Genomic DNA, 27479 nt, shown 5'->3' with positions numbered 1-27479 from the left:
ATCTCCTTTACCGCCATCATTTCCAAAAACGTCTTGCGGTAGCCACACCATTTCCGTATGCCATCAACTGCAAGATCTTTAGGAACAGGAGGGGGAACCAAAGGGACGACCGTTGAAAATGCACGGTTTTGGGGCACCTGGGTGGCTCAGTCGGTTAAGCATTTGACTTTGGCTCAGGTCATGATCTCGCGGTCTGTGAGTTCCAGTCCCGCATCGGGCTCTGTGCTGACAGCTCAGAGCCTGGAGCCTGCTTCAGGTTCTATGTCTCCCTCTCTCTGACCCTCCCCTGCTCATGCTCTGTCTCTCTCTGTCTCAAAAATAAATAAACGTTAAAAAAAAAAATTTAAAATGCACGGTTTTGCCGAGAATACGATTACACCCCCTCCTTCTACACATGCAACCGAAAGGAAGAGACCGAAGCAGCACATGTGGATGAAATTAAGACAGGGAAAAACAAACAGCACACGCGGGGGCCCCGGACCTCCCGATGTCTTTGGCCGTGGGCTAAAGTCCCCCACTGAGGGCAACACTTCAAAAGTAGCCTCAACCTGGCACGTTTCCAGAGGAAAAGCCAGCAGTAAATATTGACCCCAGGATCAATGGTTTCTGTCGAAGCCGCAGCAGGCAGGCCAGAGAGGCAGGGGGAGCAGCAGGCAGGCCGAGAGAGCAGGCCAGGTCACACGTGATCAGGAGCCGCTTCGTCCAAAGCCAAGAAACGATCTCACTGCCTCTGAATTAAAACTACTCTTCCCCGAACGGAGAAGATGGTGACGAAGATACTGATTCTTCTGGTTCTCGGAATGAACTTCCTGTCTTGTGCAGGTAAGCAGCTCAGCGCCACGACCCCCTGCCCTTAATGCTGCAGGTGCCGTCCTGGCCCGGGGCGGGGGCGGGGGGGTTGGGGTTCTTGTCTCACTGTGTCCCCCGTGTCCACTCACGTCCAGGTTTCCCGGTGTATGACTACGACCCGTCCTCCTTGCGGGAAGCCCTCAGCGCGTCCGTGGCCAAAGTCAACGCCCAGTCCTTGAGTCCGTATCTGTTTCGAGCCTTCAGGGGCTCAATTAAAAGAGTAAGTGCAGGGGGGGGGGTTGGGGGGGGCGCCTGGGTGGCTCAGTCGGTTGGGCGGCCGACTTCGGCTCAGGTCATGATCTCGCGGTCCGTGAGTTCGAGCCCCGCGTCGGGCTCTGTGCTGACAGCTCGAGCCTGGAGATGCTTCCGAGTCTGTGTCTCCCTCTCTCTCCGCCCCTCCCCCCGCTTGCGCTCTGCGTCTCTCTCTCAAAAATAAATAAGCATTAAAAAAAAATTAAAACGAAAAAGGGTAAGTACACATTCCATCTTCTTGATTCCTCTTTCTGCCGCTTTGTGTTCTTTTTTTTTTTTTTTTCCTTTCGTCTATTGGGTGCCCTTTAAAATTTTTTCCAGTTTAGAAAGATAACAGCTAGTCCTCTTTTCAGACTTTTTTTAAAAAAAATTATTTATTTATTTATTTGTTTATTTAGATGAGAAAGCATTTAATTACCGTTCTTGTCATAAGACCCTCAAAGCCACTTCGGATGCCAGATTCTTCTGTCCCTCCCTCCTCTGGCCTGGCTTCCTCTTTCCAGATGTTGCCGTTTGTGTATCCTGCTTCTGAGTCCACGGTCCCCCCCCCCCACCCCCGCCCGGTTCCTCTTGAGCAGTTCTCTATGAGGAACTGCTCCTTTATTAGAAATGAGGTTTATTTTCGATTTCGGAGGTCCCCCTCCTCGCCCTCAGAGGAAATAAATTCTGGCTTTTAAGCCAAAGAAATCCCACCTTCCTTTGTCAATTTGGTAATGGTCTGTTTCCTGTTAGCTTCGGGAAATGGGGAAAACATGAACTTTCTTGGGCTTCCGATGACTCAGTCTGTGATCGGCCAAGAAAGAAACACAGAAAGAGGCTTCAAAGCCCGGACAGCAAGTCCCCTTCCCCTCCCCCATCCCCAGGGGACTTCATGACCTACTTTTATGGTCCTGGGCCCTGGGCCCGGTTGGAACAGAAGTGCCCCCAGGCTAGCGGGCGCTAAGGTGGGAGGTGGGGGAGGGTCTGTAAAGTGGCAGGTCGCAAGACTGAGAACTCCGTGCAGCCAGGCCACAGGGCATCGGGGTGGGGATGCAACCGGGGGTCCAGGCGGCAGCTATGCCCCCACAGGGGCAGAAGGGCCTTGCTTTCCCTCTGCCTGCCGCTCGCCTCTCCCACCAGGACTGGGCATCACCCTGGCTCACGCTTAGCTTGCTCCCTCTCCTGCCATGGAGGGCACACAGCTCGTGGCTTTCCTAGCCCTGGTTTCCAAATACAGCACATCCTTCTTGACTTTTGTCCAGAAACTGGCTCAGTTTCTCACGTCCGGATTCCCAGGAAATTAACTGAATTGTCTCAGTTACGTTTTCTAGTTGGGCCCTAAGTCATGAAGATGATGGGCTGTGTGTCAGCTAGGGGCCCAGCCTAGGAGCAGGCTGTCAGGGCCCAGAGGGGGGGGTCACTTGGCCCCGACATCGTGGTTCGGGGACACTGGGAGATAGGTCAGCGCCCAAGCTGAAAGGTGAATTCCTTCTGGAAGAGTAAGGATCAGAATAAAGGACTCCCCTCTTGCACACCGGCTGCCTTGGTTTCCATTTTCCGCATTTAATGAAATCTACTTGTGGTGTCAGGGGCTCGGTGCTTACAGACATAAGCTTTAAATTTACCTGTAACCCGCTGATACCACAGAAGAAAGTTAGTGGTTTGTCACGTGAGCAAGGGCTTGGGACGGACCCTCTTACGGATGGGTCCCGACACCATGGAAATCTGGCCTGTGGCGATGGGCTAGGACGAGGCGCCCCAACCCAGGCAATTGATTCTACATGACTTGAGCCCACGTTTAAAAAAGACGGGAGAGGAGAAGACAGTGACCTCCGACGTGGCCATGGGACCTGCTCAGATGCTTCTGTCAGGGGCACGGGCCGGGGAGGACAGTGGACACGGGCCTTGTCCTGGGGAAAAGAACAGAACTCAGGTCCCATTGGGGACGGAGCAGAGGGTAGGAAAGGAGGTTGGGTTGGACTACGACATAAACAAATGAAGGTCATTTTGGAGGGTGGGGAGCACTGCAGGGAGGGGTGGGGCGAAAACAGAACAAGCAGAGGGAGGGGTGGGCGAGCTGGGGCTGGGGCAGCGTCAGATGGGGTGGAAGCCTCCGCCGTCATATGTGAGCGAAGACTCAGTCAGTGACAAGAACCTCCATCCGTGGGGAGACCATGGGGGACCTGGAGGACCAAAAGCCTTGAGAGAGAGGTCAGAGAGGTGGCCTGGATTGGGGACGTTCCCAGAGCATGACTTTGAGAAGCTTGAAGCCTGTTTTAAGGACAATGGAACATGCACACACGTGCAGGCAGCTCTTTGGACTTGGGAAGGTCTCTCCAGCCACCAAGTGGAGTGGGGTGCCAGGGAGGAGGCTGGGCCAGCGATCCTAGGCAGCAGGTGGTGATGGAGGGCAGCTGAGCCTGGGGTGGGTGCGGGGAGGATGGGGGTGGCTGGGTTCTGGGACAGCCGTAAGCAAAGCCACGGAAGGTTTGAGATCCTTTGATGTCGGTGCCCCTCTCTGTCCGTTTTTACCATTCATCTTCTTTTCTTTTCTTTTTTTTTTTGTCACTGTTTTGCTTTCTAAATTATTCTTAGGTGTAACTGATCTTTACTTTTTGTCCAATTGTAAGGATTAGTTGGAAAAACGTAAATGATCACCGTGTTAGGCTTCTCCAGAGCAGAATCCATAGTGTGTGCGTGTGTGTGTGTGTGCGTAGAGAGAGAGAGAGAAAGAAATGTGGGAGGAGAGAGAGAGAGGGAGAGTGAGTGAGATTTACTTTAAATAATTGGCTTACACTATGTGGATGGAGGTTTGAGAGATCCGAACTCTGCAGGGGCGGTGGGCGGGGTGGGGCTGGCAGGTGGACGTTGTAGTTCACGTCGGAAGGCAGGATGCTGGCAGATTTCCTTCCTGCTCAAGAAAAAGGCAATTTTGTTCCATCCAGGCTTTCAACTGATTGGGTGAGGCCCACCCACATTAAGGAGGGTGATCTGCTTTACTCAAATTCACCAATTTACTTTTTTTTTTTTTACTTTTAAAATGTTTACTTACATTTGAGAAAGAGAGAGAGAGACAGAAAGAGAAGGGGAGGGGCAGAGAGAGAGGGAGACACAGAATCCAATGCAGGCTCCGGGCTCCGAGCTGTCCGCACAGAGCCCGATGCAGGGCTTGAACCCACAAACTGTGAGATCATGACCTGAGCCGAAGTCGGATGCTTAACCGACTGAACCACCCAGGCGCCCCCCACAAATTCACCAATTTACATGTTAATTGCATCCAAAACACACTTTCACGGAAATATCCAAATATCCATTTGACCAAAACTCTGGGTATTGTGGCCCAGTCAAGTTGACACATAAATGAACTATTATAATCACCAAAAAGAATTGTTATGCATTTGTATATTTTTGTTTCTGTTTGGAATAAAAAACCCCAAAATATTCTCATTATACAAAGTCAGAAAATACAACGAGAAAGAAAACACCAAAACTACTATCTATTGTCCATTCCTCTGAGACCACCACTATGAACATGTGGGAGAATGCCTTTTTGGATCTTTTTCATATATTGGAATAAAATATGTTTTGTTTGTTTTTTTACGACACATAGTAGCATAGTGTAACATCAGTCGTGAAGTACTACAATTTATTTCAGCAAAGATGCTGGATTTTGGATTTCCTCTAGTTGATTCCTTACTGTGGGGCATTTAGGTCGTCCCACCTTTTTCAAACAACACAGAGAGGAAATTCGATGGTTGAAACTGAGTTTACGTGAAAAGGCAAAACCATTAGGCTTTCCTCCTTATTCTGAACAGAGTGCTTAAAGGTGCTTAAAGATGCAAAAAAAAAAAAAAAAAAAATGGTTGCAAACTTATCTCAGAGTTCAATAAAATCATCTGTACTCCAAAATTCCCACATTTTTGTCTTTTCAACCCAGCCTTTGTGTCTCCAGCTGGCTTTCGCTGGGTCGCTTTCAGGGAAACTGCTGAAGTGTGATCGGTGAGAGGGTCCCACCAATGGTGTCCAGCAGAAGAGAGCTCTCTCTGTTTATGAGACTCCGATTTATTAGCCAATATTTTAAAATTACGAGTAAATGAGGTAGTAAATATTGTGGAGGCTGGATTTTTAGTCTTACTTCTTTCCAGAAAACTCTACTTCTATGAGCACGCCTCACCCAGTGTTAAAAGGGACATGAAAGGACGCCTGGGTGGCTCAGTGGGTTAAGCATCTGACGTCGGCTCAGGTCACGATCTCGCGGTCCGTGAGTTCGAGCCCCGCGTCAGGCTCTGGGCTGATGGCTCGGAGCCTGGAGCCTGTTTCTGATTCTGTGTCTCCCTCTCTCTCTGCCCCTCCCCCGTTCATGCTCTGTCTCTCTCTGTCCCAAAAATAAATAAAAAAACGTTGAAAAAAAAAATTAAAAAAAAAAAAAATTAAAAAGAAAAAGAAAAAGGAGGCACGAAGGCGCCCCATCCCAGGCTTGGGGTTTGCTGCTTATTTCCAAACAAAATGTTCTACGTGTTCTTGTTCTTTCCTACGTGTGAATGGTCTGTGCCCTCAGAGAGACATCTCCCCACCGTCTCCTCACTGGGAAGTCGGTTGAACGTGTTGTTGACTCTGATTTGCCATAAGGTCGCTCAAGGACTGAAAGGGACTTGAGTTTTGGAGCCTGGGTGTGTGGTCGGGTACTGGGCTGTGGCAGCTCCCGTCCGGCCTCCCCGCTGTCATCTTGTTCCCGCCCCCCCACCTTGGGTTTTCTTTGTAGCGGTCGTCGTGACTCACATCTTAGCTCTTAAATCCTTCTGCGAACTTTCCATTGCAATGAGAATGAAATCTACACACCGTCCCATGGGCGACAGGGCCATCAATTACCGGACACACCCCATCTCTCACACATCATCGTGTAGAGTTCTTCTCTTGTTCATTTTGCTTCGGCCACAACCTCTGGACTTGTTCTGCCCCAGGACATTGGCCCTGCTTTTTCCCCACACGACGGGCTCTTTCCCATTCTATGAGCCTCAGTGGGAAATATTTCTTCCTTGGGAGGATTTCTCTGGCACGTTGTCTCCAGTATTTCCTCCTCTCCATCCCCACCACCATGTTGTTTTTTCCCTCATAACACCGTAACCGTCTAGAACGACCTTGCTTAGTTTCCTTTACCGTGTTTACTGTGTGGCACTCCAATTGGAATCCAAGCTGCATGGAATCTTCCCTGCTCTGCCTTTGGCGCTGGGCACACAGTGGGCAGTCATTAAGTCACGGGACTTCTGTGTCATCAGAACATTGCAGATTCATCAGGGAGTTTGGAAGTTTCCCCCACTATCTCACCCTTGGTGGAAAGGAGTAGACAATTGTGCAACCTCATTTATGGGTCAGAAGTGATCAAACAGGAAGCAGGACTAGACAATACTGTGCAGAAGGGTTGAACTTACCCCTTAATTTCTTATTTCGGGGATTATTAAGAAGTCATGGGGCGTTCTTTTAGGAAAATGTCCCTTAAAAATACACCCAGTTGATTCTCGCTATTTGCAGGGGTTGTGTTCTATGCAGTCACCACGCACACTAAACTAGTACCTACTGAACCACTGCTCCTTGTCTGACACGCGTGTTTTCTCCGTACGGCACATCCAGGCTTTCTGTGTTTGGGAGCCTCGGACAGCACTGTAAGGCTACACCTGGGGGGCCATTTTAAACAGCAAAATCACCAAGGGAAAAAAAACACAAAAATGAGAAAAACATGGTCCAAAAAAGAGCAGGAAAGGGGCGTTTGTCTACAGCACGACAGCAGAAACAAGAAGGCAGAGCGCTCCCTTGTCTGATCTCCGCTGGGAACATGGGCGCAGGACAACTCAAATCCTCAGCGCACGCGTGTGGATGACTGCAAAGGGACCCTGAACCTCGGTTCTGGGGTTATAAATAAATTTGAGCAAGTAGGCAAGTTGGGAAAAACGGAATCTGCCATGAGGATCAGTTATAAAGGTAAGTCGTCGTAAGCAACGTCGACCTTGGAGTTCCCGCCAAGAACGCCCAAGTTCTGGTTCCGTTTTTTTAAATGAAGTATTATGTGCCTTTGGAAAAACGTTTCTTCTTGTCTCAGACTGAGGGCCGGGAACTGGGAGGTTGTGAGTCCAGAAAGCTCTCACCATGGAGGACTCTGTAACTTTTTCTTACTGTGCAGGGAGAAACATTTGGAGCATTGCAAACCCCAGTAGCTCACCCATGGCAAACTGATGCTTTGTTTTTGTGAAGGTCTATGTCCTGGACCAGGATAGCTTGAGCATGGACCTAGAGTTTGGCATTCGGGAGACAACATGCAGGAGAGAATCTGGAGAAGACCCTTCTACCTGTGACTTCCAAAGGGGCTACTACATGGTAAGTGCAGCGGGAAACGCCGTATCCCAGAAATTAACCTGCAGAAGCGCCTCGCTTCTTCTGTGACCTGGAGCTGTGCCCCGTCACACGGACGCTCTGGCATCCGGCCACACTGGGAGGCACTGACTGTGTCCGTGCTGCGCTCCCTGCGCAGGGGCGCAGTGCCCCTCAGTGGCTGAGGGCTTGAGCTCTGGACTCCATGGTGTTGAGTGATCCTGGCAAATTGTTTAACCCCCGCTGCCTCAGTTTCCTGCTCTTTGAACCGGGTGTGATGATGGTTCCAGGCAAACTGAACTCAAAGAGGCCAATCCCAGAGGCAAATTCCAGAGGTGTTTCGAGGTCCATTTTAAACTGATCTAAAAACTGTGTCCTTGGTGTGAGTCACACTATTTTGCAGTAGGCTGTCGTGCAGTATGTCACCTGGCTCTGGTTCTACTGAACCACGGTGTGTTCCGTTTTGCATCCCCGGTGGCCAGAACGTGGCCCAACACTTGTTCCCACCCACGGGCAGGTGTCTGGGACGAGCAGGCCACCACCACCGGGCCAACTCTTGCTGTCCAAGGTGTTTGCCTAAAGACGTAGGAGTTCTCAGGGTTTTGTGAGCTTATGAGTTTGTTACTTTATGAGTTCGTTACTTTATGAGTTTGTTACTTTATGAGTTCGTTACTTTATCAGTTTGTTACTTTATGAGTTTGTTACTTTATGACAGGGTCGCTTGGCAATGACGTAAATTCTGAAAAGGGAATCCTTTGTTTCGTGACCTGTTTCATGAGACTTTTCTCTGTGACTGTTGGGCGAAGGACTCAAACCCAAGTGTCACAGCGTCCGCTCCTAACAGACTCTTGAGGCCAAAGGAGAGGAGAACGCAGGCCTTGGGTTCTTCCTGCTTCCTTTTGTTCCATTGGGAAACTTCGGGGCAGCTCACTCAGGGCTCACGGGGAGGAGAACACGTGATACCCACATGCCTGACAACACATCTTCAGGTATTTCAGTTGTGTCTGCTTCGCTGCTGGGAGATTTTCATTTTGGGAACATGAGGTGCCTCTGTGAATTTCCCCTTTCCGTCTGCATCATTCTGTCAGGCGTTACGCTATCACCTGATCTCTGAGATGGGTCCTAACCCTTTCTAGGAGCCGCTGGCCACGGAGCTCACTGTTTTCTTTTCCAGCCGGCAGTTGTTTGCAGAAGCACGGTGCAGATGTCTGCCGAGCAGGTGCGGGACGTGTGGGTTCGCTGCCACTGGTCGTCCAGTTCTGAGTCTAACAGCAGCGAAGAGGTAGGACCAGGGCCTTGGTGTCCCCCGGGGCAGCACCCTCTAGGTTCTGTGTGGGTCTGTGACAAGCAGACCCATGTGATAGAGTCACTGAGTATCCCCAGGCAGGGGCAAACACAGCTTTGCTCACTTGGCTGGAGTCTCCCTTCCTTCTCCAGCCTCCCTCTCTCTTTCTCTCTCTTTGTTTCCCAGAGAGTTGGAAACAGAGAGCTTAAAGCAACAATTGGTAAATCGTTAGAGCTTTAGAACTGAGTGTGCAGGCCACTGACGCTGTGGTTTAGTGGAGGAAAGGGGAGGGGCGTTTTTGTTGGACTAGAGTTCAAAACCATTTAGCAGCTCTGCGGTCCAGGTCAGGGTACTTAACTCCATGATCGGCCACCTCTTCACCAGCCAGATGCCGGCAGTAAAGGCCATCTGACCGTTCTGAGAGAGTTGAGTAAGTTGGTGGACAAGTAAGATCTGGCCCAGCGTCTAGTCCATGAGAGATGCTTGGTGAATGGCGGGCTGGCCCCTCAGCCCCGCAACTGCGCTGAAATTGATTTGGTTCCAAGATCTATTTCCTGGGTGTTAGGACAAGTACGAAGGACTTCCTTTTCCAGACTCCACTGAAGCTTACATAAAGCCTGATGTGTTTTTGAGCTGACACACTCACACATCCGTGGCCCGGCTAATCCAGAAACGACGAGGACCAAGCACAGCGTTTCACAAGCATTTTGTGCATGTGGATTTTGTGGCTTTTTATGGGAACAGCTGGGGAGAGAGTGAGAAGCGAGACAAGCAAGTCCCGACCCGTGTGGAGTTTGTAGATGAGTAAGGGGGGGCTCCGGGCAGCAGGGTTGATCCTGACTACCAGGCAAGCGTTTGGGGGTACATGTTGAGGGGACAGAAGATCGTCTGGGCGCAGGGAGAGCTTCCCTGGGGAACTGACGTTCACATCAAGAATGTCCATCAGTTCAAAGGGGACAAGTGTGGAGGGGAGGAGGAAAAGTGATTCCAAGCACAAGGGGACCATCAGGGAGTACTCTGACGTGCAAGAGAAGCTGGTGGGTTGGAAGGGACACAAACCATTATGACCGCAATGAGCAAAATACGGGCACAGAGGCACACGGTTGATCTGGAGACAAAGGCAGAATGGACCTCCAGGGTCATGTCTAGGATCCCTGGCCTCATCCTAATGACGACGGGCCTATTGATGGCTGAGAGCAGGTGGGGGCACCAGGAGGCTGACAGGACAGGTGCCAGGGAATGCTAACGGGAGCCGGGAGTTAGCAGTGAGTGTTGAGAAATGGATCCTAGTTCATTCTGTGGCCTTTAACGTGTTGAAATGAATTCAGTAACTGCCCCCCTCCATTTAATCCCTCTTCCACCACTGGTTTGGTAAGTCAATTCTGATCGCACAACCGACAGATCTGTTGCAACTTTTCGTAGCAGAGTGGACTGTCTGCTTGTCTTCCAATCTGAGTTTTATAAGAAGACTCTGACATCAAGTTAGGCGAGCCCCTGAAAGAAGCAAGATTTTGAAATAAACCCTCAGGTGGATGTTCTCCAAAGATTAGGAAATCATAAAGAATTAGGGGCAAATTAAAAAAAAAAAAAGAACTCCTTAAATTCAAGGATTCTGTAATTCGAAGGAAGAAAGAAAGCAGATGGAGATTTCAAGTAATTCCTGGAAACTCTGAAGTAGATTTCATATATGAAACAGAAAAAAAAAAAAAAAGAGAGAAAACAGCTGCTAACCATTTTCAGTGAAATAAGCAGTGATATTAGAAACAAAAGATATGGAAACCAATTTGACAATAAATTTCATATTAAGAAAAGAAAAAGAAACATAAAAGAGACGAGAATAGGATGAATTTAGGCATCAAACAAAGAAATCATTGTTGGAAGTAGGAAATAGAAGAAATAAAACCAAAAAAAAAAAAATCCTGGAGTAAAGAAAATGAAGATCGTTTGAAAAACATATGTAGGTTATAGAAAAATTTCCAGGGAAAGGAATATAATGTGAAGAAAGGGTTAAGCCATGGAGAATAAGACTGAAAAATCCAAAATATGAAGACTAAGGACTTAGATCAAAGGGAAAATATGTCGCAAGGATATGATGAGAGAAACTATCAATAGAAGAAGTTTGGAGTTTTCCCTTACGTGATTTTAAGAAGTATAAAAGCTGTAAGGACATATGAGGGAATAAATGTCTCAATTTGCTAACATTCTGCTGTCCTTAGTCAAATGTATATTTGAATTATAGGTAGTTTCTATGATTTTTGGTTGATTTTTAGTTTCTATGATTTTTGGTTGATTTGGAAAGAGAAATCTAGAGAGAACAGAGGGTTCTATGTGCACACGAGTGCACAGTCAACCACTTAATGGTTTAGTCACCGTCCAGAGTGCGGCACTAATGCCTGTAGGTTGATGGGGAACTTGACTTTAGGCAAATCCTGATGTGGAGTAGGTGGGATGAGATTTGCCTAAGGCTTCAGCCAGGAGACCCACAAACAGTCCAAAGTCCAAAGGGAGAAACTGAGGAAGAATAACCAGAATGGAATTCTGAGCTCAGGGGACGAGAGGCGACTGTGTTCCGTCGCAAATGATAGAACTTGAACTACAAGTCGCCGAAGCCAAAATGGGTAAGTCCCTGGATCGCGTTCCCAGAAAGGAAGGGGAGGAGTTCACCTCATGGACCGTTCATTTGGGAGTCTTCAATGCCACCTGGGCCAGCTTCTCCCTCCCTTCCCTCCCCCCTCTCCCCCAAGCCCCACCCCCTTCCCCTCTCTTCCCTGCTTCCCTCTCCTACTGTAGACGAGCTTTTTCCTTTCAGCAAGGCCACAGGCTGCTCCAGATTCAGATGCTGTAACTTAGGAGGAAGAGGGAGCATTTCTCTCTAGCTCCACTGGACATGCCTCTTGGCATGACTCCCTTTGGCCTGGCTTAGGTCATGTGTGCCCCAGGCCTTTTTTTCAAGTTTATTTATTTATTTTGAGAGAGAGAGAGAGAGAGAGAGAGAGAGAGAGAGAGAGAGAGAATGCACAAGTCAGGAAGGAGCAGAGAGAGAGAGGGGGTGAAGAGAGAGAATCCCAAACAGGCTCTGTGCTCATAGCACTTGCTACTTGATCCTGTGAACCAGAGACAATGACGTGAGCTGAAATCAAAAGTCGGACACTTAACTGACTGAGCCACCCAGGTCCCCTCCTTTTTCTTTTCTTTTTTTTTAATGTTTATTTATTTTTGAGACAGAGAGAGACAGAGCATGAACAGGGGAGGGTCAGAGAGAGAGGGAGACACAGAATCTGAAGCAGGCTCCAGGCTCTGAGCGGTCAGCACAGAGTCCGACGCGGGGCTCGAACTCACAGACTGTGAGATCATGACCTGAGCCGAAGTCGGATGCTTAACCGACTGAGCCACCCAGTTAGCAGCCGTTTCTGTTCTCCCCGTTCCCCCAGCCCCCAACAACCCCTCATCTGCCTTCTGGGTCTACGGATTTGCCTATTCTGGCCATTTATACAACATGTGTCCTTTTGTAACTGGCTTATCTCACTAAGCATCATGTTCTGGAGGTTCCTACCTGCTGTAGGATGTATTGGTACTTCGTTCCTTTCTAGTATTGAGTAAGATTCTATTGTACGGATATACTACCTTCGATTACACATTCAATACTCGATCAACACTTGGGTTATTTCCGCTGTTATGAACGATGATGCTACGAGTCTTCGTGTGCAAGTCTTTGTGTGTTATTCAGTGGCTTCATGGAGTCTATTTGTGCAAGCCTTTCCCTAACTGAACACATTAGGGGAACTTCATACCCAGAAAACCCCCACATCTGATCCAAATGCAGTCTGTCTGCAAGTTCATAGGGAAGGTGCCATATTTCTGGTCCCCCACATTTGGGAGCACGTCTGAGTCCAGTGGAAAGCTTTTCAGGCGATTTAAACGTCATGAGATTTGCTCTTCCCCATGTGCTTTCCTAGACACACATGTTTGACACCACATAAAGTTATTTAATACAATATATTGCCTTATTTCATTAAAAATGAATTACGTAATACCTAAGAATCTTCCTGATAATATTTGCATTTTTTACAATGTCTTTTTTTTCCCTCTTTCATGTGCTGATCTATCCTGATGCCGAAATTGACTTAGATGGGTTTTGGGGACATATTGGGATCCTCTACATGGAGAAATATGTACCTATTTGGTAAGTTGAGATCTGTTCTTTTTAATGTGTTTTTTTTTTTTTCTTGAAACAACTTTATATTGTAGTTCTCTGTTAGTGAGTCATTTAACACTGGAAACACTATACAAGCCGTTGAACAATTATAGTATTTCCAGAAGATGAGCATTTTTTTTTGTTCCTTTCTTACCAGTAGACGACAATGATACAGCTTTTCATTTAGGTATCTCTTTATATTTATGCAGAGATTTTCCATATATGATTCCATCTGAGGTGTCAAACAAGCAGAGCAGATGTGAGTTTACACCTCGAGAGGCTCCCTCAACTTGAACAGGCTTATTTCCTCCTGGGTGCACAGGCTGAGTTACAGGACCCAGGTGTGCCACAATGTGGCTGGTCTGGACTAAAGCTCATCTAATTGATCGAGGGCGAATTCTGTCATCCTGAAGCCACGTGATGAGAACCAACCATCCCTTTAAGAGTCTCGGTTGGGGAGGGAGGGCCCTCCTTCCTTTCCGTGGTTAGGGTTCAAAGGGTTAGGGGCCATTTTTATCTCCCTGAGCCTTTTTCCCGGTGCTGATAGCTACAAAACTATTTGCTGATCCTCCACTGCTTCTCGCTTAAAAGGAGGCATATTTGGGGCGTCAATAATGAAAGCACAGAACATTCTGGAAATGGAGAAAGGGGCCTTGCCTGATGACCATTCCTGTATTACAGATTTCAGTCCTGACAAGTCCAGAAGCGAACGCAGTGAACGGTCACTCGGTGAGTGGTCCTACTTTTTTCCACGCAGCACCAGCAGATTCTTTTTGGATCAAGCCAGACTCTGCTGGCACCATTTCACAGTAGATTAACCCCCGAAATACAAAATATTTTAAGCGCAAACGAAAAGAGCAGCACTGCACAAGCTTGCTTTGCGAATCACTGAAAAGGTAAAACGTGAGGCATGAAAACTTACTTAAATGTTAGCAGGAATCGAAATATCACAGCTGGCTCAGGACGTCAGCATCGACCTTTCCTCCTGCCCCACTTTGGGGCATTTTCTGAAAAAGCGTGAACTCTCTCGAACCACCTCTTTGCCATCCGCTTTCAAAGGTGTTTTGGGGCCCGCGGATGAAGTTAACAAGACCATAGTTCCTCTCTTTTTACAGATCATTTTCCTCGTTTAGTCTTCTTAATAGCTCTGGGAGGCAGGTGTTGTATTACCTGCTTTTATAGACGAGATAAATGGTAATTCGTGGTGTTAATCGCATATGCAAAATGCAAAATGCATATGCAAAAGTGCTAATTGGTTGACACGGCTTTGTCTTTCACAACCATCCTGGGAGGCCGCACGGTGTTCCTTCCCATTTTGTAGATGGGCAAACTGAGGCTTAGTGAGTTTCTGGAGTTTGTCCAAGGCTACATTGCCAATGTAGGACTTGATACAGATCTGTCAGACTCTAAAGCTTCTGTTTTTGCCAGTGCTATTTTCTGGAAGAGCTGTGAAATTCACTTTATTTTGGATTTCTTCATTAAAATGAATAACACAGATAATAATATTATATTGAGCCCGGTGTTTGATCCTCACTAGGCATACTGAAATTTATTTGAAGTGCCGGGGCTTACAATACGAGGCTTGATTTCAAACAAAAAGTTTTAGACACCCTCTGCGTTGTCTGGGAGAACATACAATTATTTGCACAGTGCGACCATTGCTGAGGACATTTTTTTGAACACTTCTTTTTTGGAACTGCCTTCAGAATCTGTGGCCCATTCTTTCAAGCTGCTGTAGTGGTGGAAAATGGGTGTCCTTTGATTTGGTTTTGGAAATAGCCAAAATACATGTGATTAATCAGAGTAATAACCAACTTGGGTACATTAGTTATAGATTGCTGTGTGTCAAATTACCCCCAAATTTAGCAGCTTAAAGCAACAAATGTTTGTTATATCACAATTTCTGAGGGTCAGGAACCCAGAGGCAGTTTAGTCCGGTGGTTCTGACACAGTCTGTAACAAGGCTGCAGGTAAGGTATTGTCTGGGGCTGTGATCTCATTTGAAGGCTTGACTGGGTCTGAAGGATCCACTTCTGAGGTCAATCACGTGGTTGTAAAAAGCCTTGACTCTTCATGGGCTCTTGGACTGAGGGCTTTAGTTTCTCCCACTGTGGGCTTTTCCATCGGGCTGTCTGAATGTCCTCAAAACATGACAGCTGGCTTCCCCCAGAGACAATGATGAGAGAGAGACAGAGAGAGAGACAGGAAGAGAAGGAGTAAGCTGCAGAGCACCGGAGACAGAAGACACGGTCTTTTGTTCCCTAATTTTGGAAGTTGTATATCACCACTTCTTTGTATTTTATTAGTCACACTGACCAACTCTGGTCCAGTGTAGGAGGGGAATACCCAAGTGTGAATTCCAGGAGGCCATCTTGGAGGAGGCTGGCTACTACAGTGGGAAAATGCCATTTGGGACCAAAACTATTTTACGTATAAATTAATGTGACTGAGCCTTCTTATACGGCTCAGAAGATAATTCCAGAGTTGAATTTTAAAAACGTGTTGGGCCCTGGGAACATCACGGATGCGGTTGAACATCCGTCTCCGAGATTTCTTTGAAGACGACAACTTAATTTATTTCACCAAATGTGTGTGACAAGCACTGGGCAGATCTCACGGAGGCCTAAAAGACAAATGTGACAGTGCCTGCCTTTGAGGCTTACAGTAGTGGCCGGGACAGGTCACACGTGGAGAGAAACACACATGGGTTCAGCTGTGATGTGTCGCAGGGGAGGGGGAGGGACAGCCGGGTAGGGCAGACGGAGCCATCCTGTCTTGGCATCCCTCGGCAGTGTGGGTTTGTTTATGCCGGTCACGACCCTTCCCACTACTTACTGTCACGGGGCCCATGTCATCTCAGATGTTGGTGTGAATGACAGAGCCTATCCGTCCTTCCGTCTGCAGAGAGCCTGAGAAGGATCTTTCCTCCCGGGAATCGAGGGTACCCGTACAAGGGGCGCAGAACAAGGACAAACGCTGGCTTTGAGTAACAGCCTCGAGGTAAGGGGACACAGCTAAAAACATGCGTATTTAGAAAGAGAAGCCGCTTGGAGTGAGTGCCTGGACAGACGCCGCGGCCCCCGGATGTCCTGCTCTGCCGCTCGGCTCCCGTCCTCGCCTTCCCACCCCCTCATCTCCTCCCAGGCTCTGCCCCTCCGTCACCTCTTCCATCCCGTGCACCTCGAGCTTTCTCCTGTATCTCTCGTATTTGTCACCACTGGTGTCATCACGTGTTGAAGAGCGAACAGACAGACAGAACAGCCGCTCCTTTGACGCATCCCCCTTCCAGCAACGGCCCCCCCACCCCCGTCCGCTGAGCTTCTCGACTCCACTGTGGCCTTCGGCTGCTGGCCTACCCTTCTCACCTCTCGTTCGCCTTCTGCTCCTCGCACCCTGGATCTTCAGCCCTCGGATCCGTGAAATCAGATCTGCCTGCCTCTCCTCGATCGGTAATTTAAATACCGGTGACGATTTGTATTACCTCCTTAGCCCGCTGTCTCTTCCTTCTGCAGATTTCGCTCCGCGGTCTCTTCCACTCGCCCGCCCTCATCAGTGATCTGCAGTTACTTCCAAGCACACGTCTCTTACCACGCTCTATCCCGAGATCCAGGCCCACTGGATGCAGTTGCTATGGTTACCTGTGACCTCTCGGGTCCCACCCAACCTCCTCGTCAGCTCCCTGCCTTAACTGAGGGCATCGCCATCCGCCTAATTTTCTCAAGCTCAAAATTTTAGAGCACCATTGACTCTTTACCCTTTCTCTCCTCCCAACATCCACAGGGGTCCAGTCTTACCGAGTTGGGCCGCACGTTTTCTCTGGTATTGGCCGATCACTTGCTCGCCATCACCACCGACCGGGGCATGCTTTCCTGCCTCCGGTCCTGATCTTACGCTGTCCGCCTTGCACGCTGTCCTCAGGCTTCTCTTGAAGCACAGAGGGGTCTCTGATCCTTTCCACGTAACCCCCCTAACGCTCACTTCACTTATGGGATAAAGCAGAGGTGTGCAAAAGACAGGCACTAAGCCAAAAGGAAGAAAAGCCTATTGGCCCCCAGTGCTGTGGGGAGCTGAACACTGAGCCCTGCTTCACCAAACCAGCCCTGAGTGTCCCCGACTCTCACGAGTATACAAATTTCCAGTTGCTAGGGCATTTGTAGCTAAGTCTTGTTAAAGGCTCCCGAGTCGTAAGGGGATATCAGGAAGTGGACGCCTAGAAGGACTTCTCAGATGCGATTGCAGACATCGATTCCCTGCACATCCAGTTTTGCACGGAAACACAAGTTAATAACAAAGCTTGAGCTCTCACAGGCTTCAGTTTACACAGCACTGTAACCCTTCAGGATAAAGTCCAAACTCCTCAGCGTGGCCCACAAAGGCCTTGGCGATCTGGCCCCTGCCCACTTCTCCAAGTCGGCCTCACCCCTAAGCTCCAGCAGTACTGACATCCGCCCGGCTCGCCCTGCCGTGACCTCTGCAGGGAACAGCCCCCTCGCTGCTCTCCCCTCACTGGTCAGGTCTCAGCTGGGCGTGCAGTCTTCCCATGGGCGGTCTCCTCTGATCCCTTTAGGACGGTCCTCATCACGGGGCCTCCGCACTCGTCCGTCCCCTCTCTGCCGCATCATGTTACACGGGACCCCCGGGCGCAGGGCGCAGGGAACTTCACTTGCTACCACCCAAGTGCCCGGCACGGAGCCTGGCACGCAGCAAGCGTTCAGCAAGTAGTTTTGAGTGGGTGATGGAATCTTCCACGTTAGGTCCCTGAAATAGTTATTTTTTAAAAAATCACTTAAGGCTCGTATAATTAATTTTTAACCGCCGGAGTTTGAAGGAAGTCAACTGACATTTTACTAAAATAGAAGGAAAATTTACCAGTGAGGCCGTATTGGATGAAAGATGCAAACGGGAGGTTTTCTTTTTAATCCGCGTGCCTCCTAAAAATAAACACCAGCTTCGTATGGAGATCAGGAAACTACTCATTACGAAGAAATGGACTCATCATATTCCTTTTTTTTTTTTTTTTATAAATTTAAATCATTTCCTTTTGCTTTATAGAGCATCCTTGGGGAAAAATACAATGCTCAATGAACTGGCTGTATTTCATCTATTAATAATACGATTATATTGGGCATACATGTATTGCAATACAAATTCTCGATTTGATTTCCATAACAAAATTGATTGCTTAACAAATGTCTCTTTAAAGGCAGTGGAGGGGCGGCTGGGTGGCTCAGTCGGTTAAGCGCCCGACTTCGGCTCAGGTCACGATCTCACAGTTTGTGAGTTCGAGCCCCGCGTCGGGCTCTGTGCCGACAGCGTGGAGCCTGGAGCCTGCTTCGGGTTCTGTGTCTCCCTCTCTCTCTGCCCCTCCCCTGCTCACGCTCTGTCTGTCTGTCTCTCAAAAATAAATAAACATTAAAAAAAAAATTAAAGGCCGTGCAGACGAAAGGTTCAATGCGGCCGTCCTCACCTGGACACTGACTTTGAGTTAAGTGCCAGTTATGTCCCTGGCCTCCCATGACCTTTAGATTTCCCCGCTGCGCTCTGAATTTCCAGGAATCACAAAAGGAGCCTGGGAAGGCCAGCACAGGGTCTGGAACCAGCAGACCTGGCTCCCAGCCTGCTCTGTCACCACGAGCTGTGAGACAATGTTCTACTCTCTTAACTTCTCGGCTCACTTCCTTCAAAGGAAATTATTATTATTAGTTTTGTATTTGTTTTTGTGCCTGTTGGATGGGGAACTCCTTGGGGATGCATGGCCTTGTCATTCTTATTAATTATTTTAGCTCCTACCATAAAGTTAAGGACAATGTCTAGACCATAATAAAGGTTCAATCAGGTTGGAAGGAAGGAAAACACACACGCATGACCCAAATCAGGACAACTATTTGCAAGCTGTGAGTGACGTTCTTCCAGTGGGGAGCTCCTTGAAGGCGGAGGCTTTGGTTCCGGTAGCTTGGAGCCCTCAGACCCTGGTTCAGCTCCTGGAACAAAGTAGGGGCTGAGGAAGTGTTTTTGTGATTCAATAAACACTGTTCTAGGATTCTTTCAGGTTGCTAGAAAAGCATTTCGTACATAGGAGTAGATCGTGAAAGGTGATATTTAGACAAGAGCTTTGGAATTTTTGTCTTATTTGCCCCCTCTAATATAGGGGCCATGCAAATCAGGCTCTAACCCTCACACTGGAAGGGATCTTTCTGAGTGTCTAACCCTTGCTTGATCCTTATAGCTAAATAGTCCACACTCCTTAATTATGCAGTGGCCAGATGGTCACAAACCACACCAGACCGCAGCAGTGTGAGCGAGGCCTTTTCCTTTACGTTGCCACGTTGATTTGTGCGGACCCCTGGAGTTCTATGTCCAAGAGCAGCAAAAGAGGCCATTGCCAGTGAGGCCTGTTGGGGATAGCTGCAGGGTGGAAAGAATCAGTCTCAGGATTGTTTCAGTTTGCCCAACAAGTACTCAACTCCCAAGGGTGCCTGCGTCTGTGTTTGGACCCTTTATGTGCATTGCCTTTTATAAATCTTGCAACAACTCCTATGAAGCTTTGCCATTATTGTCTGTGTTTTGTAGATGAGGGAGCGGAATCATCGGAGAGTCTTGCTCTCAGAGGGGGTGTTGAGATTGGGGTTTTCACTGTTGATGTCTGGGTGTCTCTCTTTTCCTGCCTGTGATACTGTACCTCATGCCAATACCTCCATGTTTAAGAAAGATCATGAAAGGGCAAAGCCCCGAGGATTATTTATTTAAGATTCATGTGTCAGATGTGGGGTGAAGCTAGGTAGGCAGCCGGCTGGAAGGTAGACTAGTTGACTGGAAGTGTTAACACATACCTATCTGTCGTCAGCCAGGTGGGAGGGGTGACCCTACAACACGGGCCCCTCGGTGAGTGGCTGAGCGATTTCCATATTCGGGTGTGAGACCCATGAGTGACAACTGCTCATGATCTCCCACCTCCTGGGGGAACGAGACTCCATCGGAGATGGAAAAGACCAGCCGGTGCTTGGGAGCTGGCAACCTGGCTGTGTGCGGGCTGTGTCTACCTGTACTCTGTCTGCCCTGACGCTCATCCATGGCACACACGTGACGATCACTCTACCAAGTACCGTCGGTTCTCATTATCATTGTAGTTATGATCTGTAGAGTCGATGCCAACACTGATTTAGTGGATACTCAACCATTGCTCCTGTGGGAAGTACAGGGTGAGGCTCCTGTGAGCCTCTGGTCACTTTTCATCAACCTGTCAGTGCACGACCTCGACCTATGGGTGTTTCTGTTTAAAGACACCTTATTTACCATACTGTTGATCCACGTAGAACTCACGGCCAGCGGCACTGCAACTCGCGCCTGAACCGCGTTTTTCTGACACAAGCGTATCTCCCCGAGGCGCGTCACAGCCCGTGCTTAGCAGCGCTAGACAGCACTTGGGCTCCACGTGTGGGGGCCGCAAAATCACCACCAGGAAGCCCAAAAATGCCAAAAATGTGGCACCGAATAAACCGCGAGAAGGACACTTGTTGACAGTCTGAGCCGCAATCAGGGGGCAGAGCGTCGTCTTACATGGCCAACAGCACCCATGTTGGGAGACTCCCCGGGCATCTCCTGGAATGAATGCAAAACCCCCAGGAGTATTGATCTGGGGGTTACAAAGGAATGTTAGCGAGCAGGCGAATTTCTGAGAATTCAGAGGGTCTACTGAGCAATGGTTTCCACCCCTCGCTCCTCCCCATCTCCTGTTTACTCTCTTGGGTTCTCTTCCCACTTGGCTTGAAAGAAGTGGGGTCTGTACTGCTGCCTCCTCTTTCTATTGGCTCCGCCCTGCTCTCTCTCCGCCTCTTGGGGCCTCCAGCCCCTTGGTCTTCCCTGTGCCCACTGGACTTCGTGGCTGCATTTAGTGCCTCTTTCCTGGCTCTCCTTTCAGCCAAGACTTCTCCCTCTTCTGCACGGATCTCTCTTCTTCCTCCTGCACCCCGAATGGTGGTGTTCCCCAGGACTCCGGCCTCAGCTCTTCCTCTATGCACTGTCTTCTCTTTCCTGGGTGATCCCAGGAACCCCCGGCACTTTGATGCCTATCTGTCCGGGGAACATTCTGCCCTCCATGTCCACACTGCACCTCTACAGTGTTTCTAGACTGTGCCTTAACCAACAGCGTGCCAGATGCCTGCATCTGTGTATCCTGCCACATGCTCAAGGCACAGTTCTTCCCTTCGGGACTGGTCTTTCTCCTGTAACCAACTCATCTTCCTGGTTATCCAGAATCTGAATAACAGATTAATCTGAATAACATCTTCCTGGTTATCTGAAACAGAATCCTCTCGGACCTCCTCCCTGCCCTCCGCCACCCAGTCACTGCTTTCTGCTGTCTCCCTCTGAAGTTTCCTGGCTCTGTCCCTTCGCTGGCCGGGTGTGGACAGTGTCTTCATGATGGCTTCATCTTGTTCCCTCAAGGTCACCTCCACATGTCGCCAGAATTGTTAACACTGGTGGGGGCAGGAGTGGAGTGGGACACAAGGAATGGGGCCCTCTGCACTGTGGTGTGGTCCACGTCTGTGTCCCCCGATCCTCTCTGCCTCCACATTGCACAGAAGAGTCACCTGGCTGATTATTTCCATGGGCCCCCAGTCTGGCTCAGACCTCCATTCCCAGGCCCCTGATGCCCTGCTACAGCACCCCACCCCCACCTTGTCCTCGGGGTCTCCTGCACCAGATGAATTCCTGGAATTACATTTATCATACTGTATTCTAGTCCCTTCCGGTTTCTCTACAGTTTGTGATTTCTTCCTTCCTTCCTTCCCCCTTCCTTCCTCCCTTCCCTCCTTCCTTTCTTCCTTTCCCCCCTCCTTCCTCCTTCCTTTCCCCCTCCTTCTTTCCTTTCTTTCCTCTTTCTTCCTCTCTCCTTCTCTCCCTTCCTTCCTTTCCCCCTCCTTCTTTCCTTTCTTTCCTCTCTCTTCCTCTCTCCTTCCTTCCTCCCTCCCTTCCATTGAGGCTACACTTTATTCATCTTTGTAACCCCCAATACTTAATGGATGCACACATGCTATTGAACAGATGAATGGATGACTGTAGCTGAGGCCCGTCTCCTGCTTTACTGATTCCGGTGGCTGCCTCGCTTGTACCCTGTCTCTTTCTTGGCTGCAGCTTTGCCTCAGGCCCCCTCCGGCCCTTTCTTTTTTGAGACTTGAGCTTCCTTTCTGGGGCCACCTCCCCTTCCCCCTGCAGGTATCTCTCACTTCTTTGTCCAAGACGCTGACCATTTTGAATAGTTGTTCCAGTCTCTAGCGCCATCTTGGATTCCCCTTGAATACACCCAGGAGTGCTGGGCCCTGAGCCTCCATAGCAAGGATGTGGAAAGCATGCTACAGAATCTCATCCCTCCCCGCTTCTCTCTTTTACAGCAAAATGCATTGGAAGGAATAGAAGTTCCAGAGAAGAAAGATACTTTATGAATTGTGTAATTTTTCTTTTGATCAGTTCCAGTCGTTAATGAATGTCTTACTCTTCCTCTTTTTTCACTGTTCGATTTTTTTTTTTTTTTTTTTTGAATAGGCATAACCGTCGGGGCACCTGGGTGGCTTAGTCGGTTGAGCGTCCGACTTCAGTTCAGGTCATGATCTCGCGGTCCATGGGTTTGAGCCCCGTGTCGGGCTCTGTGCTGACAGCTCGGAGCCTGGAGCCTGCTTCGGATTCTGTGTCTCCCTCTCTCTCTGCCCCTCCCCTGCTCATGCTCTCTCTCTGTCTCTCAAAAATAAATAAATGTTAAGAAAAATAAAACCAGGCATAACTGTCAAGTTTTTAGATAAGAAGCAATGACATGAAGAAATTAGTATTACCTAAGGATTTTAGGAGCTGAGGACTCACAAAGTGGCCATGCTTAGCCTAATCATGTCAAACACGTGTTTTAGATTAATATGCAATGATTGTAAATTCCTTACTCTTAAAGAGACAGTCCCAGGCAGCTTGGCATTAATAGTGTCTTTCCTTTTGTGACTTATGTTAATTTTAAAAAATAAAGGACCTGAAAAAAAATCATCTGGTGATTTAGGGATGAAAAGGCAAAGGCCGTCCCCTCCCCACCACCCAAATGCCCCTGTGGATTCTTTTTCTCCAGACTTCTCAGTCCTGGGCGTCAATACAGCAAAGCCAGCTTTCTGTCAAACCAGGTATTGCCGGGAATGAACCCAAGGACAGAGGTCCGTGTTCCCAAGCCACTTAGCGATTGCTGCAGTTGGGGGGGGGGTGGGGGCCTCTCCTGGAGCCAGGCCCTTGTGAGGTGCCCTGGGGGGATTACAGGAGGTGAGAATCTACAAACCCAAACACAGCACCTCACCAGTGAGATTGAAACCCCGTCAGTTTCCCAGGCTTTCCGTGAAGACGTCACAAGCCCCTGAGAACCATTTCCTGGATGGGAGGTACATTAAGACGTTATCGGTCCTTTGCACCGACCTCGAATGAGGTGAGTTGTTTGTTAGGGAATCACTGGCAGTCTGCCTAAGCATGACGATGTTGCATTCTTGCGAGCCCCCGGGGACACGCACACCCCTCTCCGGGGAGACCACATTTACCTCCCTTGTCCCTTCCCAGCTTGGATTAAAAATTGCCCAGAGTTCCGACATTTGATGTTCTTTTTTATTTTCTCTCCCAAAATGTCTCGGTGTGGCTTGGCTTGTCACCAACATGTCACACGCCATGCCCTTCTCCCCACATCCAGGGTGTGTGTGCCAGGAAAGCTGTAGGGTCAGGTCTCACCTCTGGGGCTGCCTCAGCCACAAAATTTGCTGGTGTCTTCCTCAAGTTTGGAGCAGATTCCCAGGGTATTCTGTTTTGTGTTATCTTCCTTTCCAGACTGTAGCACGCGATTTAATTTTGATCCTAAGATTAATTATATATACATTTCACAATACATGGCCTGATTTCTTCAGCGACTGTCAGGTATTAGTGGCTCACGAGGAGTGGGACAGGGACAAGGCAAGAGCCATTCTATAGAACGTTCTGCACTGCAGATGCCAAGATCCGACCTTTTAAAATGAAGCTCAGCTTGATCCACTCTGAGTGTTCTGGACTATCTCTTTCCTTCTTTTTGTTTTCTTTCCTCAACACCTGTCTTGTCCTTCCCTTGGTTGTGGTATCTTCAGTGCTTCAGCAACCCAAGGAAGGCAAATGAGGATTTCCCACCTTGCTCAACTGTCCTATGTGAAGAGCTCTGTTTATGTGAGTGGTAGATTTTTAGGAGGGTATGTGGGACCTACTGTGGACGAGTGTGAGTGGGATAAGGAGAAGTCCAAAGGGGCTTCAGCTGGGGCTACAGCTGTAGTGTGCAGGAGTGGTGCTGGGTGGGTGGGCTTTAGGGTCTCAGGACACAAGGAGCCTAGAATATGGTAGGAGCCAGAGCCCCCCGGAGTCTTTCTGGAGGTGATTGGTTAGACTTGTCCAGAGTGGTAGCCCAAAACCCTTGCTATATTACATGGTTTCTTATGGTTGCCCTAGCTGCTGCCCAAGGGTTGTATGGTCAGGAGCCCAGCCATAGTTGCCATGGTGACAGCTATGGCTACTTGTCCAAGTAGCACATGAAATCTCTAGCTGAGATCAGGTAGTGAATTGCAGGGGCTACTAGGGTCACATGCAGACAGTTGAGGATTGGTGGTCAAGAGAATTAGACACATCAGAGGGATTATAACCTCTGTCCCACCCTGGGAACTTTGAGAAGCCAAATCCCGGATTTAATTTGTGACAACCTCCATGCCCCCACATTCCCTGGCTAGAACCATTTCAGAAAAGCAGCATGTTTCTACTATATCTTTAAACTGTCATAGTTGCTACAGTTGTGATTCTACCCACCAGCTCCCGCTGCCAAAGAAATGGACTCCCCAGGGCAGGAACCTGTCCTCCTGGAGATGCTAATAGACAGAGGGAGAGAAGGCATCCAAGGCTGCCCATTCTGATGGATTTGCCAGTAGAATTTACATGAAACAGCAAGAGGTCAATGAGAAAAGCCATGGGTCTGGGACCCTCAGATTTCTCAAACTGCTATCCTTGAGCCTGCATATTTGTCCAAAACCCACACTTCTCTCTTCCTTCCCTCTTTTGAGTCCACTCTTTTCTCCACCCTCCATGTTGCAAGGTCTTCTGCGTCAGCCCTGGCAGACCCCCAGATCTGATTTTTCCCTTGGCCAGCTCAGTCTGCTTCTCTCTCTCCTTGTGTTCCCAAGCCTTTATGTGTGCGATGTGGCGTAAGGTTGGCCCCAATGTCTGTGTTGGCTCCCATGCTCTCTTGTCTTGGTAGTAGATTGCTTTAGCCATTGTTCCATGTTCCAAATTAGGCAAATTATCAAACATTTATTTTCTGTTATATCTTGAATCAGTGTTCACATGAGCTGAGCTTTCTCCCTGCTGTCCTTTATCTCTTTGTTCTGTTTGAGGCAGGCCTATTTTATCCCAAATGGTACCTACCCATTTCTAAAATATGATCCTAACTTGACTGTATTACCATAGTTAATGGTCAGTTTTTTACGATCAACATGTCACTCACTAATAGGTTCACCGTGAATGGATCCTTGGGCTGGGAGGTCCTCCCTGACTGGGAGGAAATCCCTTTTATAGAAAGATCCCGAACCAATATCATGGAGCCAGCCATATTGGGAGGATTTTGGTATTTATAACTATATTCTTTTCTTATTGCTGCTGAAGCACAAACTGAGTAGCTTAAAATAACACAAATGCATCATTTTACAGTTCTAAAGGTTAGAAGTTCAAAATGGGTCTCCTGGGGCAAAATCAAGGTATTTTTAGCAACGCTATGTTCCTTCTGGAGTCTCCGGGGAGGATTCATTTCTCTGCCTTTTTCAGCATCTACAGGCCAGCCTCATTCCCTAGCTTACAGCTCCTCCTCTGTCTTCAAAGGACAAAACTCCAACCCTCGCTTCCATCATACATGGCCTTTTCTGTGACCACGCTGCATCCTTCTTACAAGGAACACGGGGTCCACCCAGATATTTCAGGATATGTTCATCTCAAGACCTTTAACTTAACCACATCCGCAAAATCCCTGTTACCTTGTGAGGTAACACATTCACAGATACTGGGAGGCCAGTATTCACCCTACCATAATAGCTATCATTTACTGGACACTACAAACCAGCCAGACACTGTACATGGATTCCATCGTGGAATTCTCAAAATAACCCTAATGGGCACCTACCCACTCTGACCACAATTTGGCCAATGAAGAAAACATGGCTTAGAGAAAACTTGTACCATCACCAGTAAGAGGCAAACCCAGGCCTCATAGCCTCATATCTCAGCTCTCTGAATTCTACCCTCCCTTTGAAAGAAAGAAAGAAAGAAAGAAAGACATCAAACCTTCAGAAAGCTGATCAGCGGGTTTGAAGTTCTCTCAGTAGATATGAGGCAAAGAGATGGGTGGCCAAACTGTCAGCCTGATGGATCACTTTGGCCATCAGATGTCGCCAGTGCAGTCTTCTTACAAAACCACCGCAAGCCCACCCTGCAGACCCACCTACCCCTTGGATGAATGTGCATTAAGCGAACCCAGAAGCTAATGGAATCCGTAAGCGAATTCCATTAAGTGAATCCAGGGAGCATGGTTTTCTGCATCAGCTATAGGGACTCCATACGGTGGGGGTGGGGACTGTTTTACCCCCAAACTCCCTGTGAAACACACACACTGTTGCCCTTCTATTTAATTCTTCTTTAGACCGAGGGCCAATTATGAAATTGGATGAGGCGCTGGGTTCATGCCAAGTTTTCCTTTGCCCATGACCTTGGCATTCTTTCTTTGGGTATCCAAACAGACACTCCCTTGGCCATCACTCAACAGAAAACTGGCATCCTTAAAAGCCAAACACAACCTACCTCAGACGAAAAAACACAATTAGTGAGCAGATAAGACATCTGAGCTTTATTTTTCTCATAAGTGGGACGTGGTAGAGTAATGGCTTTGCGGGTAAGGTGGAGGAGGGGAAGAAAAAGGAGCTGTTGCCTTAGACTCCCCGGCTGCTCCGGGGCGCTCTGAGCCGGAGGGCACTAGGTGGCGAGATTTACTAAGCTGGGCTCTGTGGGGCTTGCGGTGAGGAGAGCGAGGCTTGTTGTGTTCACCGTGTCGCGGTAACTAGGTCACAATTAAAGTGGGAAATGTGTGTCGTTCCGTGGGCAGAAGCACAGGGACTGTCGCTGCTTCTTCAAAGGCACAGCTCTGCGTGCTCGCGGCCACCGCAGAAGCCTGACTGCAGTTTCCACCCTTCCCTCCTCTCCCCTCTCAGCCGCTCTGTCATGCGTTCGTTCGTTCCCCTGCTCTGTCCCCTCCACGGTCCAAGGTCTGCTGCGACAGCCCCTAGTTTAACTCCTGGCGGCTCAGAGGTTGGTGCACCCCTGCTTCCCACTCTGCAACACACATCCGGTTGGGGACATTCCATTCTCAACTCTCAAAAGTAGCTTTGGTGGTAGGAGATCTCACATTTTCAAGAAACCGCATTGCATATTATTACATATTAATATGCACATGCTAGCACATGTCTTGTGATACAGTCAAAACTCTAAGCTGGG

General features: G+C 48.6%; 1 protein-coding gene across 2 annotated transcripts; it reads left to right on the top strand.

The window, feature by feature from the left end:
* The first annotated feature begins 653 nt into the window (after positions 1-653).
* On the top strand, positions 654-22707 carry SPP2 (secreted phosphoprotein 2). 2 transcript variants are annotated; one of them, XM_053903467.1, is made up of 8 exons: positions 654-822; positions 945-1069; positions 7327-7449; positions 8618-8725; positions 12857-12911; positions 13605-13652; positions 15828-15923; positions 22696-22707. In XM_053903467.1, the coding sequence occupies exons 1-7, from the start codon at positions 765-767 to the stop codon at positions 15911-15913; spliced, it is 603 nt and encodes a 200-aa protein (XP_053759442.1). In that variant the 5' UTR covers positions 654-764; the 3' UTR covers positions 15914-15923; positions 22696-22707. The 2 variants fall into 2 exon arrangements, with proteins under 2 accessions (XP_053759442.1, XP_053759439.1); XM_053903464.1 differs by lacking the exon at positions 22696-22707 and adding an exon at positions 22467-22671.
* Positions 22708-27479: the final 4772 nt, after the last annotated feature.

Source organism: Panthera pardus, unplaced genomic scaffold (genome assembly GCF_024362965.1).
Source record: "Panthera pardus isolate Hobbes unplaced genomic scaffold, ASM2436296v1 HiC_scaffold_10, whole genome shotgun sequence".
Taxonomy (NCBI): Eukaryota; Metazoa; Chordata; class Mammalia; order Carnivora; family Felidae; genus Panthera; species Panthera pardus.
Note: the sequence above shows the minus strand (reverse complement) of the source record. Positions and strands in the feature narration are given on the sequence as shown.

Coding starts and splice junctions, on each gene's coding strand:
- SPP2 (XM_053903467.1), top strand. CDS start 765: ATGGTGACGAAGATACTGATTCTTCTGGTTCTCGGAATGAACTTCCTG. Junction 7,450..8,617: donor TCCAAAGGGGCTACTACATG/GTAAGTGCAGCG, acceptor TTTCTTTTCCAG/CCGGCAGTTGTTTGCAGAAG. Junction 8,726..12,856: donor AGTCTAACAGCAGCGAAGAG/GTAGGACCAGGG, acceptor AAATTGACTTAG/ATGGGTTTTGGGGACATATT.